General features: G+C 51.9%; 1 protein-coding gene across 1 annotated transcript; it reads right to left on the bottom strand.

Annotated features, from left to right (window-relative positions):
* Nucleotides 1–637: 637 nt before the first annotated feature.
* On the bottom strand, nt 638–9,215 carry SLC30A2 (solute carrier family 30 member 2). Its single transcript, XM_086365372.1, has 8 exons — nt 8,470–9,215; nt 7,562–7,776; nt 6,462–6,608; nt 5,635–5,788; nt 4,675–4,849; nt 3,834–3,939; nt 2,419–2,553; nt 638–1,931 (listed from the first exon to the last, which is right to left on the bottom strand). Exons 1-8 carry the CDS (start codon nt 8,517–8,519, stop codon nt 1,786–1,788), a joined length of 1,128 nt encoding a protein of 375 aa, XP_086221498.1. The 5' UTR covers nt 8,520–9,215; the 3' UTR covers nt 638–1,785.
* Nucleotides 9,216–16,028: the final 6,813 nt, after the last annotated feature.

Raw genomic sequence — 16,028 nt, forward strand, 5'->3', positions numbered from 1 at the left:
AGGCCTCGCCTGTGGGCTGCCAAGCCAAAAGGCTCATACTGTACCAACATGCAACCCAGAGCAGGTCCCCAGTCCCTGCTGTAGGGGGAGGCCTAGGGGAATGAGGCAGAAATCCCAGACCTGCCTCACACCGGCTGTGTGACATTGGGCAAGTGACTCAACCTCTCTGAGCCTCAGTTTTCTCATCTGCAAAAAGGGAGGACACCAATGGCTGTCTCTTGAGAGGGGTGTGCAGACTTGGCATACAGCACAGCCTAGAATCTGGGTTCTTGTGGCCTGTGATGGCTGGGGGGAGGAAGACTGGGGTGGATTGGAGCTCCGTCAATCAGAAGTCTATCTCTCTCACACACACATATCCAAGCCAAAACAGCCTCCCACCGATTTTAACGGGCTGAAGAACCTGCAGATAGACTGAGATCACAGGCAACCCTGGATGTGAGTGCTGAAAAGGCACAAAGAGGTCATTTCACTGACGGGAAGAGAGAGGCTCAGAGGAGAAGGCGAGAGGGACCAGCCCCTCCTGCTCCCACCGTCGGTCAGGACAGGGTCAAGACAAACCCAGTGCTGCCCCAGGAGGCTGGGAGCCCACCTGGCTCCTCTGGCCATCCTTCCAGAATGATGAGAAAAGGAACCACTCTTCCACAACCACCATGTGCTTGGCCCGCTTTGGCTCCAAGCCTCACAACAACCCTGTGAGGTGGGTGTCCGCGTTCTCAGCCCACAGATGAGACAGGCCCTGACCCACCTGAGGGCAGAGACAGACCATTAGATCAGGGCCACCTGCCGACTGGGCGCACTGCCTCCTCTGCAACACGGACTGGGGACAGGTCCCTCCACTTCATCGCGGAAGCATGAGCCACCTCCTGATGCAGGAAGCCGGGGGCTCCTGTTTGGGTTGTGCCCGCTTTGTCATCCATCCCCAAGTTCTGAGCAGGCCAGGACATGCTGGCAACAGAGCCGGCCCAACCATATCTGATGTCAGGCTCCTTGACCCCAGGACACAATCAGAGCAAGAGAGGTGGCCGGGGAGCTCTGGGGCTCCTGGGGGCAGAACCCAAGCTGAAATCCCCGCCAACCTCTACCTCTCCTGCCAGGGCACCTTTGCATTGGCACAGCTTCCTGGGTGAGGGAGGGATAAGGAAAGAGGAACCCAGCAGGTCCTTACTTAGTCAGAAGCCCCCTCCCTCCGGGAAAAGGAAACATGAAATGAAATCATAGTGAAATGATTCAGGCACAGATCAACCTCAGGTGCCCCCTGGATCCTGATTTCTGGGGCCCATGGCCTCCTTAGAGCATATTGTCAGAGGCAGAGGAAGGGGGCTCAGTTCGCAGAGCTGCTTCGCAGATGCATAAGGCAGAGGCCAGACAGACCAAAAATGGGGAATTAGGCAGGCAGGTGAGGAGACAATGAGGCCGGTCTCCCCTCTGTCACCTTTCTCTGTGCCTCACTGCCTTTCCAGAGGCTGGTGGTTGGGTGGCATTAGCTGAGGACTAGGCCCGAACTCTGCCCCGCTGGGAGCTGGAGGAGCGCGGTCACACCAGCTCCATACCTGCCGGGTTCCCCTCCTGGGGCTGGCAGTAGTCAGATGAGGGAGGCAAGGGAGGAGCCTGTTCCTGGACAAGGCCCCTCGTCACTGAACATGGAGCAGCGGTCAGGAGAAGAACCTGGTTCATAACCCAGCCAGGGCAGGCAGAGACCTGGCTGAGCCTGGGGGTGGGGGTGGGGGACACTCAATCCAGCCATCGGCAGGCCTGTCCCCACCCCGTTGATGCCTGGTCAGGTGGTCAGTCCGAGGGGCCCCGGCATGACTGACAGTCCTTCATGTCCTCAGAGTAGTCCTCGATCTGGATGGTCATGGTGTGGAAATGGAACATCTCCTGCAGGCGGTCGCTGACTGCCTTCAGCACAGCCTGGGCGTCTGCATTCTCAGCTGGGGGCCGAGAAGACACGTGGGGGGAGAGGGGAGGCACCAGAGAACCAATTACTCACTCTTGGGCCCTTAGGAGCAAGTAGGAGGCAAGTCTCGAGTCCTAGCCCCAGCAGAACAAGATAGGGGGCCATGAACATCAAGAACCCCCCAGACTCACTCCTGTACCAGGCAACCGTCTGCTTCCCACACCTGGCACACAACCCTAAAAGGGCCGGAAAAGCTCTGGCTTAAAGGTTCAGCGTCTCTCCTCTGCCACTTACTGGCTGGAAAAGCCTAGGTGAGTGCCTTTACCACCTCCCACCCCTATAGTTTCTTCATCTATAAATGGGACCTTGATGATCAAATAAATAACAGATGCCCAGTACTCGGCATGGGGTCAGAACCAAAGCGCCAGCACCGTGAGCGCCCGGCATCATCTGGGCCAGTCGGGCAGGGATGGCCCCGGGGTCCCTGGCTGCCTCTCTCGCACGAGTGCTCCACCACTCACCGATGGCGATGTGGACAGACAGTATAGGCTGGGCCACGGTCAGCGCCCAGATGTGCAGGCTGTGCAAGGCTTCCACGCCCTCCACGGACAGCAGCAGATTCCGCACGGCTGTGAAGTCCACACCCTTGGGGGTCCCTGAGGACGACAGGGACAGGGGCTGAAGGACAGGGCTCCCTCCCACCCATGCTGCTTTCCTGCTCCTCACACGGTGCCTCACGCAGACCTCCTTGGCCAGCAGAGCTGAGGTTGCCCCTGCCCCCTGAAACGAGCCCCGTCATGTCACCCTGTTGTATTTTCCTCTTCACACTTGACACTATCAGAAATGATCTTATTTGTTAGTTTCTTGCTATCTCCCTGTCTCTGATGAAAACTCTATATGTGAGCAGGACAACTGTGGTTTATCACCCTATTAGTGCCTCTTCCCCTAGTATATGTTTGATATAAAAATTTTTTTAAGATAAAGAAGGCAACCCGGGGCTCCCTGCACCCCCATGTGGCATCCTTGTCATCACTTTTATCTGGGTCTGTCGCATTCTTGGAGAAAATGCTCTGACCTGCAGCTGAATAATCAGGCTGACCCCAAACCAGGATCCAGACTGATTCCGACCACAGAGACGTATGGCCCCAGACCCCAAGCGCCAGAAAGCCAGGTAAGTAGGTGTGGTAACTCGGGGCAGACCATTCGCTACCACTAAGCACCCCTCAAAGCCCTGCCACATCTTCCCGAGGCAGGAGCGCCTCAGGAAAGAAGGCCTGAGCTGGAGTGGATTCAATAGTGTTTCTTGTCCAACTCCGACTGTCTTTTTCTCATCCTCAATTTACAACCCCCCAACACTGTGCAATGAGAAGCATAATCCTCACCCCAAAAGGGAAGGCAAGTGGAGACTCAGGAAGCATATGAGGAAGGGCAGGAGGGCCAGGTGCTAGACACACCTGGAAGCCCCCAGACTTGGCAGGGAGGACACATCCCAGCAGGGAGGAGGCACCCTTGGTGCTACGGGGACGGAAAGGACGATCCAAAGGACATTTCTAGAATAACCACACCTGAGGACCCTGCTCAATGTCAAGATTAGCCTGGGCCCCAGGAGGTTCTCCAGACCTTGCCCCCCCACCATGTGCTGTGATGCACTCCCACACCCAACACACACACACACACACACTGCATGCTCAGTCGTGTCTGACTCTTTGTGATCCCATTGACTGTAGCCCGCCAGCCTCCTCTGTCCGTGGGATTTCCCAGGCAAGAATACTGGAATGGGTTGCCAGTTCCTCCTCCAGGGGAATCTTCCCAACCCAGGGATCAAACTGGTGTCTGCTCGATTTGCAGGCAGATGCTTTGCCCCTGAGCCACAGACTCGAACTTATCTTTGCTCTGGAAAGTAAAGAGCAAAAAGGGCGCTCCGAGCTCGGGCTACCTTCCATCAGCACCAGGATCACATCTCTCAGGATGGTCAAGGTTGTCCCCAGGACGAGGATGGAGAACAGGAAGGTGCAGATGGGGTCTATAAACTTGTACTCTGGCTACAAGGAAAAAGGAGAGGCAGAGCTGGGGGGTCACGCCAACACCTCAGCCTTCCTTCTCCCCTCCCACCCAGCAGTGAGTCAGGGAGAAGGGCTTTTTCTGCGGGGTGGGAACAAGCTTCACCCTGACCCTGCCTCCCAGTTCTCTACCTTTTATCCTGTCTGGAAGGACAGGCAGGATGTAGCACAGTTCAGGATAAGATACCATGCCTTCCCACCCCTCCCTGCCCAAGGGACTAAGCCACAGACAAAGCTAAATGGAATCTTAGGCACCATCTGGCCCAACATCCCAGCTTTATAGGTGGGGTAACAGAGGCTCAATTAGAGCAAGGGACTCCTTTACATCATGCAGCTAGCAAGCGGTGATCTAGGCTTCAAGCCCAACGCTGGGCTCTTTCCATTACACCCCACTGCCTCTATGTAATGGGCAATGCCCAGGCTTCAGCAGCCTACAGTCTTGGATTTGAATCTGACTCTACAACTTACCAGCTAAGTGATGCTGTGCAAGTCACTGAACCTTTCTGGGCTGCAAAAAACACCACCACCTCCCTTCAGGATTCTCATCAAGATCAGAAGTGCTAATGCTTGGTGGGTGTTGGGTAAATGTTTCTTCCCTCTCCCACCCTTCTGCCCAGAGCTGGGAGGGAGCTAGAAACTGGAAAGGGTCCTGTGCAGAGAAAAGCCCCCAGGTGACCTACACTCCCTCCCCTACTTCCCCCTGTCCCCAGCTCTAACCTTGAAGTATAAAATAAAGGCTGCCACCAAAACGCCCAAGCTCTGCAGAAAGTCTCCAATGACGTGGATAAAGGCAGCTCGGACACTGGGGCTTCCCTGCTCCTGGCTGGCGTTGTGGCTGTGCTCGGGGTTGTGGCTGTGTCCATGGCCAGACTGGTGAAGAATCAACCCCATTCTATGGGAGTGGAGACAAAGTCCAGGGGTTCACTGAGGGAGCAGATGGAAGCTTCAAATTCGGCTAGGCAGAGGCCCCCATCAGGACTGACCTCCCTGTGGGGGTCAAAACCCCAACCCCCACCCAAGACTGCATGATCCCTTTGGCCAGGGAAGGAGCCCAACGAACGTGGCCTTGGTTTAGAGTTTTGCCAACAGGAGGAGGGGCTCAACTCCATCCAATGCCAGGCTGAACCTGGGCACAAAGCTGCCCCAGTGCCAAACCTCAGAGCAAAAGGGCACCACAGAGGAGATCGAGATCCCCCCAGCATGTCACAGAGGGTGAAGCTGAGGCCCAGAGAGGGAACTGGCTTGCCCAAGGCCACTGGGCAAGGGGGAGAGAACCCAAAATAGACACCCCCGCTCTACACAACTTACGTCTCGATGAGACCAACTTCAGGCACATCAGATTGAAAAGGGCTTTGAGATTCTGTCCCTAGGGACCCCTGCTCCTGTAAGCACTGGACTCACCCCGCCCCACAACAGGAAGGAAGCCTGTCTCTGGTTACTCACTGACACGTCTGGGGTGGGGACCTGATGCTGCCCCAGGTGTACAGTTCCTGATGGCCTGGCCCCAGGCCCCAGGCAGGGCCCAGGTGTTCCAGGTGCCAGAGCTCAGACCACGAGGGAGATTCTGATCCTGCAGCCATCCTGGTGTGGGGCATGCCCCCCGCCCCCAGCAAGAGCAGGCCGGCAGGTATGCTGTGAGGAGGGGGAGGGTTCGCAGGGACCCCAGGCCACACTCACATGATGTTCACGACCACAGCACAGCCCGACGTGATCAACATGGTCTCCTCCTTGATCTCATAGTCTCCAGAGATCAGCCTTTCCACCGCCAAGTACACCAGCACCCCCGTCACGACCCAGATAGACAGCACAGAGAGCAGGGCACCCAGGATCTCTGAGGAAGAGCCCGGCCCCCAATACCAATCTTAGCATGGGGCCCTGAGGCTAAGGAGCCCCCTCTCCCTCCCCACAAAATCTGAGCCTGGGTCCGATTGGAGGTATGGCTCTGCTGGAGGTGCTATGGCTGGCACCTCACCCCACCACTCGTACATCTGAAAAGGTCGGAGCCAGAAGAAGCTCAAGACATCATCTGGGACAACCTTTTCAACTGAAGCTGACTCATTAAATATATACCCATTGCTCAGCTGGCAAACTGAGGCTCTGAGGAACAGAGGCTGGGCCATCTCCCACCAAGAAGAGAATGACAATGCAGCCCAGAGATGAACTTCAGAAGGCTTTGCTGACCTCTCCCTCCCCCATAGAGCCAATCCATGGCGTTATGTGCAAAGTGAACACCAACGTCGTTTATTCTTAAATAAATACAGCTTGCCCTCTTAGGAAGGTAGACTCTCCTTTCCTGCAGGGTGGGAACTCCCAGAGGACAGGGGACTAGGGCTCCCCCATCAGACTGGGAGCTTCCAAAGGACAAAAGTCATGGTTGACATCCTTTTCTCCCACCCAAGTCACCCTCCTGGCTTTACTCAGGGACCCAATGCACTCACCTAAGAACTTACATCTTAACCCACCCCCTCCCCCAACTCCACCCCCATCCCAACCAGGGCCCTCACCAGCTCGATGCCAACCGAAGTTCATGGTCTTGGTGGCTGGCCGGGAAGACACCCACAGGGAGAAGAGGCTGATAAGCATGCTGGCAAAGTCAGTGAGCAGGTGGGCTGCGTCTGTCATGATCGCCAAGCTATGTGCCAGGTACCCACCTGCAGGGCCAAGAGGAGGGAGGATCCTTATCGGCTCCCCAAGGAGCCAGTTTCCCAGAGTGTGTGTGCAGCAGGGAAACCACAAGCTCTGGAGAAAGACAAGGGATTCCAGACCTCTCCACCATTAGCTGTGTAACCATAAACAAGTGACTTCCTTTCTCTGAGCCTTGACTTCTAGCATCTGTGAAATGGGATTAGCAAAATCTACTTAGAGGATGAATGTGAAAATTAAGTTCAAATTGGGCCTGGAGGGGAATACCACTGTGGTCCAGTGGTTCAGACTCCCCACTTTCATGGCACCCTCAGTTCGGGTTCAATCTCTGGTCAGGGAACTAAGATTCCACAAGCCATGCAGCGCAGCCAAAACAACCAAAAACAAAAACAAAAAAACAACAAAAAAATGGGCTTGGAAAGCACAGTAGGTACTCAATAAATGCTGTTTTCTTCTAGCATTCAGGTCTTTCCTGACCTACTAGTTTTGTGCGATCTCTGGCAAGTTACTTAACCTTATGATGCCTCAGTTTCATCATAAAAATGAGACTATCAGGACCCATGACAGCATGAGGTTGTTGTGAGGACTGCATGAGACAGTGTGCGTGTGAGAGGTTTAGCACGGTGTGAGTGAGTGACAGTCGCTCAGTCATGTCTGACTCTTTGCAATCCCATGGACTGTAGTCTGCTAGGCTCCTCTGTCCATGGGATTCTCAGGCAAGAATACTGGAGTGGGTTACCGTTTCCTTCTCCAGGGGATCTTCCCCACCCAGAGATGGAACCCTGGTCTCCCGCACTGCAGGCAGCCTCTTTACCCTCTGAGCCACCAGGGAAGCCTACTATTAGCATGGCAAGCATACAGTAAATGTGCTTGTTAGTATTAATCCTACAGGAACATTCAGGAGAAAGGCCTTTTGGATCATCCATGTGCCAATTTCATTGAATTAGCCCAGAGTTCTTACCGATGACTTCCCCAATCATGAACAACAGGCAGAAGGCAGAAGCCACACAGAGCTGGCGCCAGGCCCTCTTCTTGGGGTCACCGTGACTGCCAGGACCCTTCTGGGAATGGCAGTAGTGGCTGCTCTGGGGAGCCAGCTCAGTGGGCTGCAAGGCCAGGCCAGGTGAAGACGGAGGGATGCTGCTGGTCCCATCCTGCCACAGAGTTGTGTAAGTCCTGTCCAGAGAGGGAGGGTGAGGGGAGACTCAGCTGAGATGGGAGCAAAGAGGGCTGACTCTAGTCTTACCTCTCTACGGGGTCTGCGCGTTCCCCTGTGCCCGTTTGGAAAAAGAGTTAGGATATACTCCAAGCTGGACAGACTAAGGAGTGACCAGAAGCCCCTCCTTGCAGGAGGGTGCTGGAGAATGACCAGTCCTCGAGTCTTGGCTCCGTGTCCCAGGGCTTGGAGGAGGTAAAGACCTTGGGAACTAGCCGGGCGGGGGGCGGAGTGGGGGAAGGGTGGGGGTGGGGCGTGGGCTAGGCTGGGCGGGTCCAGTGGAGCTCGGAGAAGGATCAGAGCTCATGCTCAGGGAAGACAGCAGCTCGCCCCTTCGCAAGGGCTTGGAGACACCGGGCTTCCCAGGGCGGGGCGGTCCTCGGGCTAAGTGCCAGCCCCGGGGCGGAGCTCCAGGCACGCACTCCCCCACGAATCCTCAGGGGTCAGGATCTGTGCTCTGCGGCGAGGAAGGACTGGTCCCTGTGCTCAGCCTCAATTTCCCCTTTCCTCCACCTCCCCACAAACCCTCCTGTCGGGGTGGGGGCGGGGGTCCCAGATCGAGCTGTCGCCAAAACCAACCACTGCCAGGATGGCAGACGGGGAGGTGGGGCTGAGGTCACTGAAATTCCCGCCCCTCCCCAGGTTCTCCTTACCCGACTGCAAGCTTGGCGTCCAACAGATGCATCCTCTCGCCCGCTTTCATGAGGCCCCGCGCGCCCTGCCACGTGCTCCCTGGAGTCACGCGCTGGGCTCTCCAGCGGCGAGCGCTCACCTGCCACCAGAGCGGTGCGCGCAGCTCCGGCCGCACGCCCTGCCTCGAGTCCGCTCCCGCCTAGACCGCGCCTGGGCCGCCGAGGGGTCTTCCAGCTGTCGCTACCGCTGCTGCCCCCACGACGCCGGCAGCTTCGCCCCGCGCCCGCTGGCTTTATCAAGTCTCTGCTTCCCCGTGTGAAGCGGCGCGTCGTGCGCAAAAGCCCGCAGGGAAGGGGGAGGGTGTAGCTGGCTGCAAAGGGCCCGGGCGCTGACCCCAGCACCCGGTCCCCGGAGCCCGAGGAGCCCACCTGGCCTGCGTCGGAAAGGCTAACCGCCTCCGCCCAGCCCTGCTGCTGCTTGATTTTTCTGCCTCCAAGGCGCCCACTTGCCCCCCGCGCGAGGCTGGCTGCCTCCGGCCGGGAAGTTCTCGGGACACCAGCTTGTTGAAATCGGCTTTGAGTCGCCTGAGAGCAGGAATGTGGCTCCTAGACTCAGAATAAAGGGCTCCTGAGGCTGGGGTTGTTGTCTTCCTCCTCGGGAAACCCGTGATCGCTTTCCACCCACCGGCTGCAAATGTCCGAGGCCCCCCAAGTTTTTCTGCGCAGGCTAGGGGGCTCCCGGGGGCGGGGTGTGCCTGCACTCAGTCAGAGACAGTAGCCTTCCTGACTGACCCATCCTCGTCGCTCTAGCAGCACCAGTTCCTCCCTTTCTGGGCTCCGATTAAAATCTGGGTTGACCGGCTGTATCTCCACCTCTACATGGAGCAGGGTCGCACTTCAGCCCCAGTCGCCATCTGGACTGAGCTGACACCGCCGCCAGCACACCAGCTATTCTCCACTGCCCCGCGGCAGTTCCCAAGAGCCACGCTGGTCTTCCGCCGAAAAAAGCCAGCTAGCTCTTCCTGCCGGGATCCACTGGGGTTGGATGTGTGCTTTGTGCAGGTCTCAGCTTATCGATCCAGTCGAAGTTTCAAACTGCCCCAGGCTCAGCTCAGATTAATCTTATAATTTATTTGAGGGCAAAGTGAAGTGAAGTTGCTCAGTCGAGTTCGACTCTGCGGCCCCATGGACTGTAGCCTACCAGGCTCCTCTGTCCATGGGATTTTCCAGGCAATAGTCCTGGAAATCCTGGAGTGGATTGCCATTTCCTTCTCCAGGGGATCTTCCCAACCCAAGGATGGAACCGGGTCTCCCTCATTGTAGACAGACGCTTTACCGTCTGAGCCAAATGCAAAGTTCATTGTAAATTCTCAGTATATGAAGATATACAAATTGGATCCAGACACATTTATTCATTTTATATATAAAAAAAACTTTTATGCCAGATTTCCCGTAAATTAATACTTCGTGCTACTGCTAAGTCACTTCAGTCGTGTCCGACTCTGTGCGACCCCATAGATGGCAGCCCACGAGGCTCCCCCGTCCCTGGGATTCTCCAGGCAAGAACACTGGAGTGGGTTGCCATTTCCTTCTCCAATGCATGAAAGTGAAAAGTGAAAGTGAAGTCACTCAGTCGTGTCCGACCCTCAGGGACTCCATGGACTGCAGCCTACCAGGCTCCTCCGTCCATAGGATTTTCCAGGCTAGAGTACTGGAGTAGGGTGCCATTGCCTTCTCCATTAATACTTCCTTGTACTCATTTTAATTGATTTGCAAGAGTTTAACTAATTAGTTAAGACTGTGATATACTGAAAAGCTGCTTCATTTGTGTTCTGTATCTGTCTCCTTCAGAGATCCCCAGAAGTCCTATGCAAATAACCTAGCAGTTCGGACACCTCAGCAATTTTATTCTAAAAATGTTGATATCCCTATAAAGAAGGCTTCCCAGGTGGCGCTAGAGGTAAACCACCTGTCTGCCAATGCAGGAGAGAGAAGAGATTTAGGTTTGATCCCTGGGTGGGGAAGAGCCCCTGGAGGCGGTCATGGCAACCCACTCCAGTATTCTTGCCTGGAGAGTCTCATGGAGAGGGAAGTCTGGTGGGCCATAGTCCATGGGATTGCAAAGAGTCAAACACGACTGAAGCGACTTAGCACAGCACAGGTTGTTAAAATACACATGTAATGAAAATTTACTAATGACCGGAGTTGGTGATGGACAGGGAGGCCTGGCGTGCTGTGTTTCACGGGGTCGCAAGGAGTCGGACACGACTGAGCGACTGATCTGATCAGATTCTTGGGTCTTGTTTTTCCCAGCAAAAAAATAGCTCATATATATTCTGGCTCCTCCCTCACTTCTTCGGAGCAGTTCCTTTATAAGGTCACCAAATAAAACTTAACTCACACCTTTTCTGTCAACACCTATGTGTGTGTTTGTTAGTCACTCAGTCGTGTCTGACTCTTTGCCACCCATGGACTGTATTCTACCAGGCTCCTCTGTCCTCAGAATTCTCCAGGCAAGCATACTGGAGTGGGTGGCCATTTCCTCCTCCAGGGGATCTTACCAACCCAGGGATCGAACCTGGGTCTCCTGCATTGGGGGCAGATGCTTTACCATCTAAGCCACCAGGGAAGCCCATCAACATTCCACAAGGAATCTGATTCTGTAGGTCTGGGAAGGGGGAATCTATATTTTTAAACTCCTGTGTTTAATTCTATCATGAAATTATTGTTCTTTTTAATGACATGTTCTTGTTGTTCAGTTGCCCAGTCGTGTCCAACTCTTTGCGACTCCATGGACTGCAGCACACCAAGCCTCCCTGTCCCTCACCATCTCCCAAAGTTTGCCCAAGTTCATGTCCATTGCATCAGTGATGCCATCCAGCCTTATCACCCTCTGATGCCCTCTTCTCCTTCTGCCCTCAATCTTTCCCAGAATCAGGGACTTTTCCAATGTTCACATCAGATGAACAAAATACTGGAGCTTCAGCTTCAGTCCTTCCAATGAATATTCAGGGTTGATTTCCCTTAAGAGTGACTGATTTGATCTCCTTGCTGTCCAGGGGATTTTCAGGAGCCTTCTCCAACACCACAGTTCAAAGGCATCAATTCTTTGGCACTCTGCCTTCTTTACGGGTCCAGCTCTTACAACTATATGTGACCACTGGGAAGACCATAGCCTTGACTATACAGACCTTTGTTGGCAGAGTAATGTCTCTGCTTTTCAGCACAGTTTAAGTTTGTCATAGCTTTCCTGCCAACAAGCAATCGTCTTCTGACTTCATGGCTGCAGTGATCTTAGAGCCCAAGAAGAGGAAATCTGTCACTACTTCCACCTTTTCCTCTTCTTTTTGCCATGAAGTAATGGGGCCAGATGCCACGATCTTAGTTTTTTTTAATATTTAATTTTAAGCCAGCTCTTTCACTCTCCTTCACCCTCAGCAAGAGGCTCTTTAGTTCCTCTTCGATATCTGTCATTAGAGTGGTATTATGCACGTATCTGAGGTTGTTGATGTTTCTCCCCCATCTTGAGTCCAGCTTGTAACTCATCTATCCCAGCATTTCTCATGATGTGCTCAGCGTACAGATTAAACAAACAGGGTGACAGCAGACAGCCCTGTCATACCCCTTTCTCAATCTTGAACCAATCAGTTGTTCCATACAGGATTCTAACTGTTGCTTCTCGACCTGCATACAGGTTTCTTAGGAAACAGATGAGATGGTCTAGTATTCCCATCACTCGAACAGCTTTCCACAGTTTATTATGATACACACAGTCAAAGGCTTTAGCATAACTGAGGAAACAGAGGTAGATGTTTTCCTGGTATTCCCTAGCTTTCTCTGTGATCCAGTGAATGTTGGCAATTTGACCTCTAGTTCCTCTTCCTTTTCTAAAGCCGGCTTGGACATCTGGAAGTTGTTGGTTGGCATAATACTGAAGCCTAGCATGCAAGATTTTAAGCGTGACCTTACTAGCATGGGAGATGAGTATGATTGTCTGATGGCTAGCACATTCTTTTGTACTAAGCTTCTTGGGAATTGGGGTGAGGTTTGACCTTTTCTAGTCCTGAGGCCACTGCTGGGTCTTCCAGATTTGCTGACATATTGGATGCAACACCTTGATGACCTTTTCCTTTAGAGTTTTGAATAGGTCTCCTGGAATTCTGTTGCATCCACTAGCTTTATTAACAGCAGTGTTTCCTAAGGCCCACTTGACTTTGCTATCCAGAATGTCTGGCTCTGGATGACTGACCACACCATCGTAGAAATCCAGTTCATTAAGATCTTTTTTGCACAGCTCTTTTGTGTATTCTTTCCATCTCTTCTTGATCTCTTCAGTGTCTACCAGGTCTCTATCGTTTCTGTCCTTTATTGTGCCCATCTTGAGCGAAATACTCCTTGAAATCTCCAATCACTTCTTTCTTTAGCTATTTGTATGGTATATTTTTAATGGTATAATGATTATGATTTTGAAAAGAACCTTTATCTAACGGGTTACATGATACCTGGAATTTGCCTTAAAATAATCACAGTGAGGAGAAGGAATAATGATAGAGAAGGAACAAGTATGTCAATAACTACTGAAACTGAGCAGTGAGCAAGGAAGGTATGTTATACTTCCCTGCGCTTTTCTGTACGTTTGAAATTTCCCAGAATTAAGGGTTTAGAGATAAACAAACCTCTGGTGATTCTAATGCAGCCACCAAAACTGTGTTCAAGATTTATGGAGTAACCCCTCTGAAGCCAATTTCTTTGCAGCATGATCTTACAAGAAACTTGTTGATCAGGAAGACTTCATACCACCTTTGGGTGTTCTGGTTTGCAAGTGCCTTTTGTGTGGCAACTACAGATTCCTTTGTTTGCAATATCAGATATCTCCCTGGAATTCACATTTCTGATTACAGAGCCTTGACTGCCCTCCCTGCTCCCTCTGTTAAGTGACAAGGTAGTGGATAGATATACTTACCTCACACATGATCTGTGTGAGAACTGTGGGGAACTCTGGAGGTAGAATGTGGACTGGTTGTAACACTGATTTTTGTAATTTCAAGGAAACGAAAACTTCTCTCCGTCTGGCCTCAAATTCCTTCAGGCTTCTATAGGAGGATATTTTAGGACTATGAAAAAAAAGTGTGAGATTGTCAAAAAAAGGGTAGTAGCTATATCCAAGCAGGAAGAGGCAGACACATGAAGAGTCCCTAGAGGTTGGTAATTTTTTTTTCTTTTATTCTATTTTTTTTTTCTTTAATTGAAGTGCAATTGATTTACGGTGTTTCAGACATATAGCAAAGTGATTCAGTTAAACATATAATATTCTTTTTCCTGATCTGCTAAGTAGCAGCACCGGATTTCAGTATATAATAGTTTACATAACTCTGAAATTAGTTCTGTGCACTTGTGTGTGGTTTTGTTGTTGTTGTTAAGTATTTTATTTATTTATTTGGTAGTGCCAGGTCTTAGCTGTGGAACATGGGATCTTCAGTAGAGTGTGGGATATAGTTCCCCAACCAGGGATTGAACCATGGTCCCCTGCGTTGGAAACGCAGAGTCTTAGCCACTGGACAACCAGGGAATCCCTTTTGTATGTAATATGTTACACTTTTTTTTTTTTTAACTCTTGCTTCAGAACTTGAAAAAGGACTGGAAATGAAAGCAAAATTTGATTCCCTGAAATTCACAGGGATCAAGTTAGCCTTGGAAAAAGTCCCAGAAGTGAAAATGGGCAGAGGTGTGAGGGTTTAAAGCATTTTCATAAGGTTGAATTACACAGAAGGGCTAGTTCTGGAGGATGTCACATGAATGAGTAAGTTGGGAAATGCTGGGTTCAATGTTCAGTCCACCAAAAAACATTCAGATCAGTTCAGTTCAGTTCAGTCGCTCAGTTCTGTCTGACCCTTTGACACCCCATGGACTGCAGCACGCCAGGCCTCCCTGTCCATCACCAACTCCCAGACTTTACTCAAACTAATGTCTATCGAGTCGGTGCTGCCATCCAACCATCTCATCCTCCGTCATCCCCTTCTCCTCCTGCCCTCAATCTTTCCCAGCATCAGGGTCTTTTCAAATGAGTCAGTTCTTTGCATCAGGTGGCCAAAGTGTTGGAGTTTCAGCATCAACATCAGTCCTTCCAATGAACATTCAGGACTGATTTCCTTTAGGATGGAACATCCTAAAACATAAGAGCTTTAAAGATCAGGTGGTATTCCAAACACTATCAACTTTTTGGCAGGACTACACAGAGCCCTTAAGTTGCTACTGAGTTCTGAATGTCAAAAAGGGTGGGATGGACTCTGCAGCATTCCTAAAATTCCTAAATCTTAAGGGTCTCAGACCCAGTTGACGCACCTCCATCAGACTGACTCAGCCTCACCTCTCTCCCAGCCCCTTGTTCCTGGAGAGCCTGATGTTGCTTCAGCCACGGTCATCATCGCATGCCCTAGCATAGGTGGCTGGCGTGGCCTTCCCTGGAGTAAGTGTGGGCTCCAGCAGAGCCTCCGTGGTGACCACCGTGGTGGGGGCAGCAGCGGCTCTAGCCTTCTAACCATAAGCCCTGTCAGATTTTATTTTCTTTTTTGTAAAGCGAGTGCCTGACTTAAGCTCTAATTGCCATCCATTTTAAAAGAGGCAACCACTTTAAGGGGTCTATGTCTAGCAAACACCTTGGGCGCCTGTCCCCACTGAGATTCCTCTGTTTTCGCAATCTTAGTTGATTTGGCTAACTGACAATTTGGGTCACTTGCTTTTTTTTTCTCTCTTCCCACGCTTTAAAATCCCACGCTTATGCTTTAAATTCATCAATAAAGAGTGAGCCTTCAAAACTCTAGGCCCCCACCCTCAATCCCAATAGAAGCAGAAGACAGGCCCATGCTTTATCCCTCCCTCTCTCCACCTGTGAACTCACTGCGTGGTATGCTGTGTAACATCCAGATCTTGTAAGTAATAAACCTTTATTTTTTAAACTTTCCTGTTGCTTAGTACTTAATGGCATCTTGAAATTAATAAGAATTACAAGGGCCGGTCTAACCACATTAGTCATTAATAAGCTGAGACCAGCACAAAAACTAGGCCCAACCCCACAAGACCTGGAGGCTCCTCTCACCACCTGCAGAGTCAGCTGACAGCCCCTGAGCATCCCCCAGAGCTGCCCAAAGGGTCGCGTGACATAAGGGACGCTCGGGCATTGACACTGTGGGAGGCAGACTCCGATCCTAAGAGATGGGAGGTGAAAGAAGCCAGTAGGCAAGTCTCCCCCTTCTTCCTACTGATGAACTGTTCAAGGCACATTATTCCTTCTGCCCTGCTAGAAGCATCTCCCATGCTTGAGCAAGCAGCCAGTCTCTTGGTGAAGCTGTGGCCAGCTCGGTAACGTGATACTTTATATATTTGCTTTCCTCCCTAGTGGCTCAGCTGGTGAAGAATCCACCTGCAATGCGGGAGACCTGGGTTCAATCCCTGGGTTGGGAAGATCCCCTGGAGAAGGGAAAGGCTACCCACGCCAGTATTCTGGCCTGGAGAATTCCATGGACTGTATAGCCCATGGGGTCGCAAAGAGTCGGAAGTGACTGAGCGACTTTCACTTCACT

This window comes from Bos grunniens, chromosome 2 (assembly GCF_055505025.1).
Source record: "Bos grunniens cultivar Pamir isolate PY7600 chromosome 2, Bosgru_T2T1.0, whole genome shotgun sequence".
Classification (NCBI taxonomy): domain Eukaryota; kingdom Metazoa; phylum Chordata; class Mammalia; order Artiodactyla; family Bovidae; genus Bos; species Bos grunniens.

Coding starts and splice junctions, on each gene's coding strand:
- SLC30A2 (XM_086365372.1), bottom strand. CDS start 8,519: ATGAAAGCGGGCGAGAGGATGCATCTGTTGGACGCCAAGCTTGCAGTC. Junction 6,609..7,561: donor CATGATTGGGGAAGTCATCG/GTAAGAACTCTG, acceptor TTGGCCCTGCAG/GTGGGTACCTGGCACATAGC. Junction 5,789..6,461: donor CTTCGGTTGGCATCGAGCTG/GTGAGGGCCCTG, acceptor GCTCTTCCTCAG/AGATCCTGGGTGCCCTGCTC.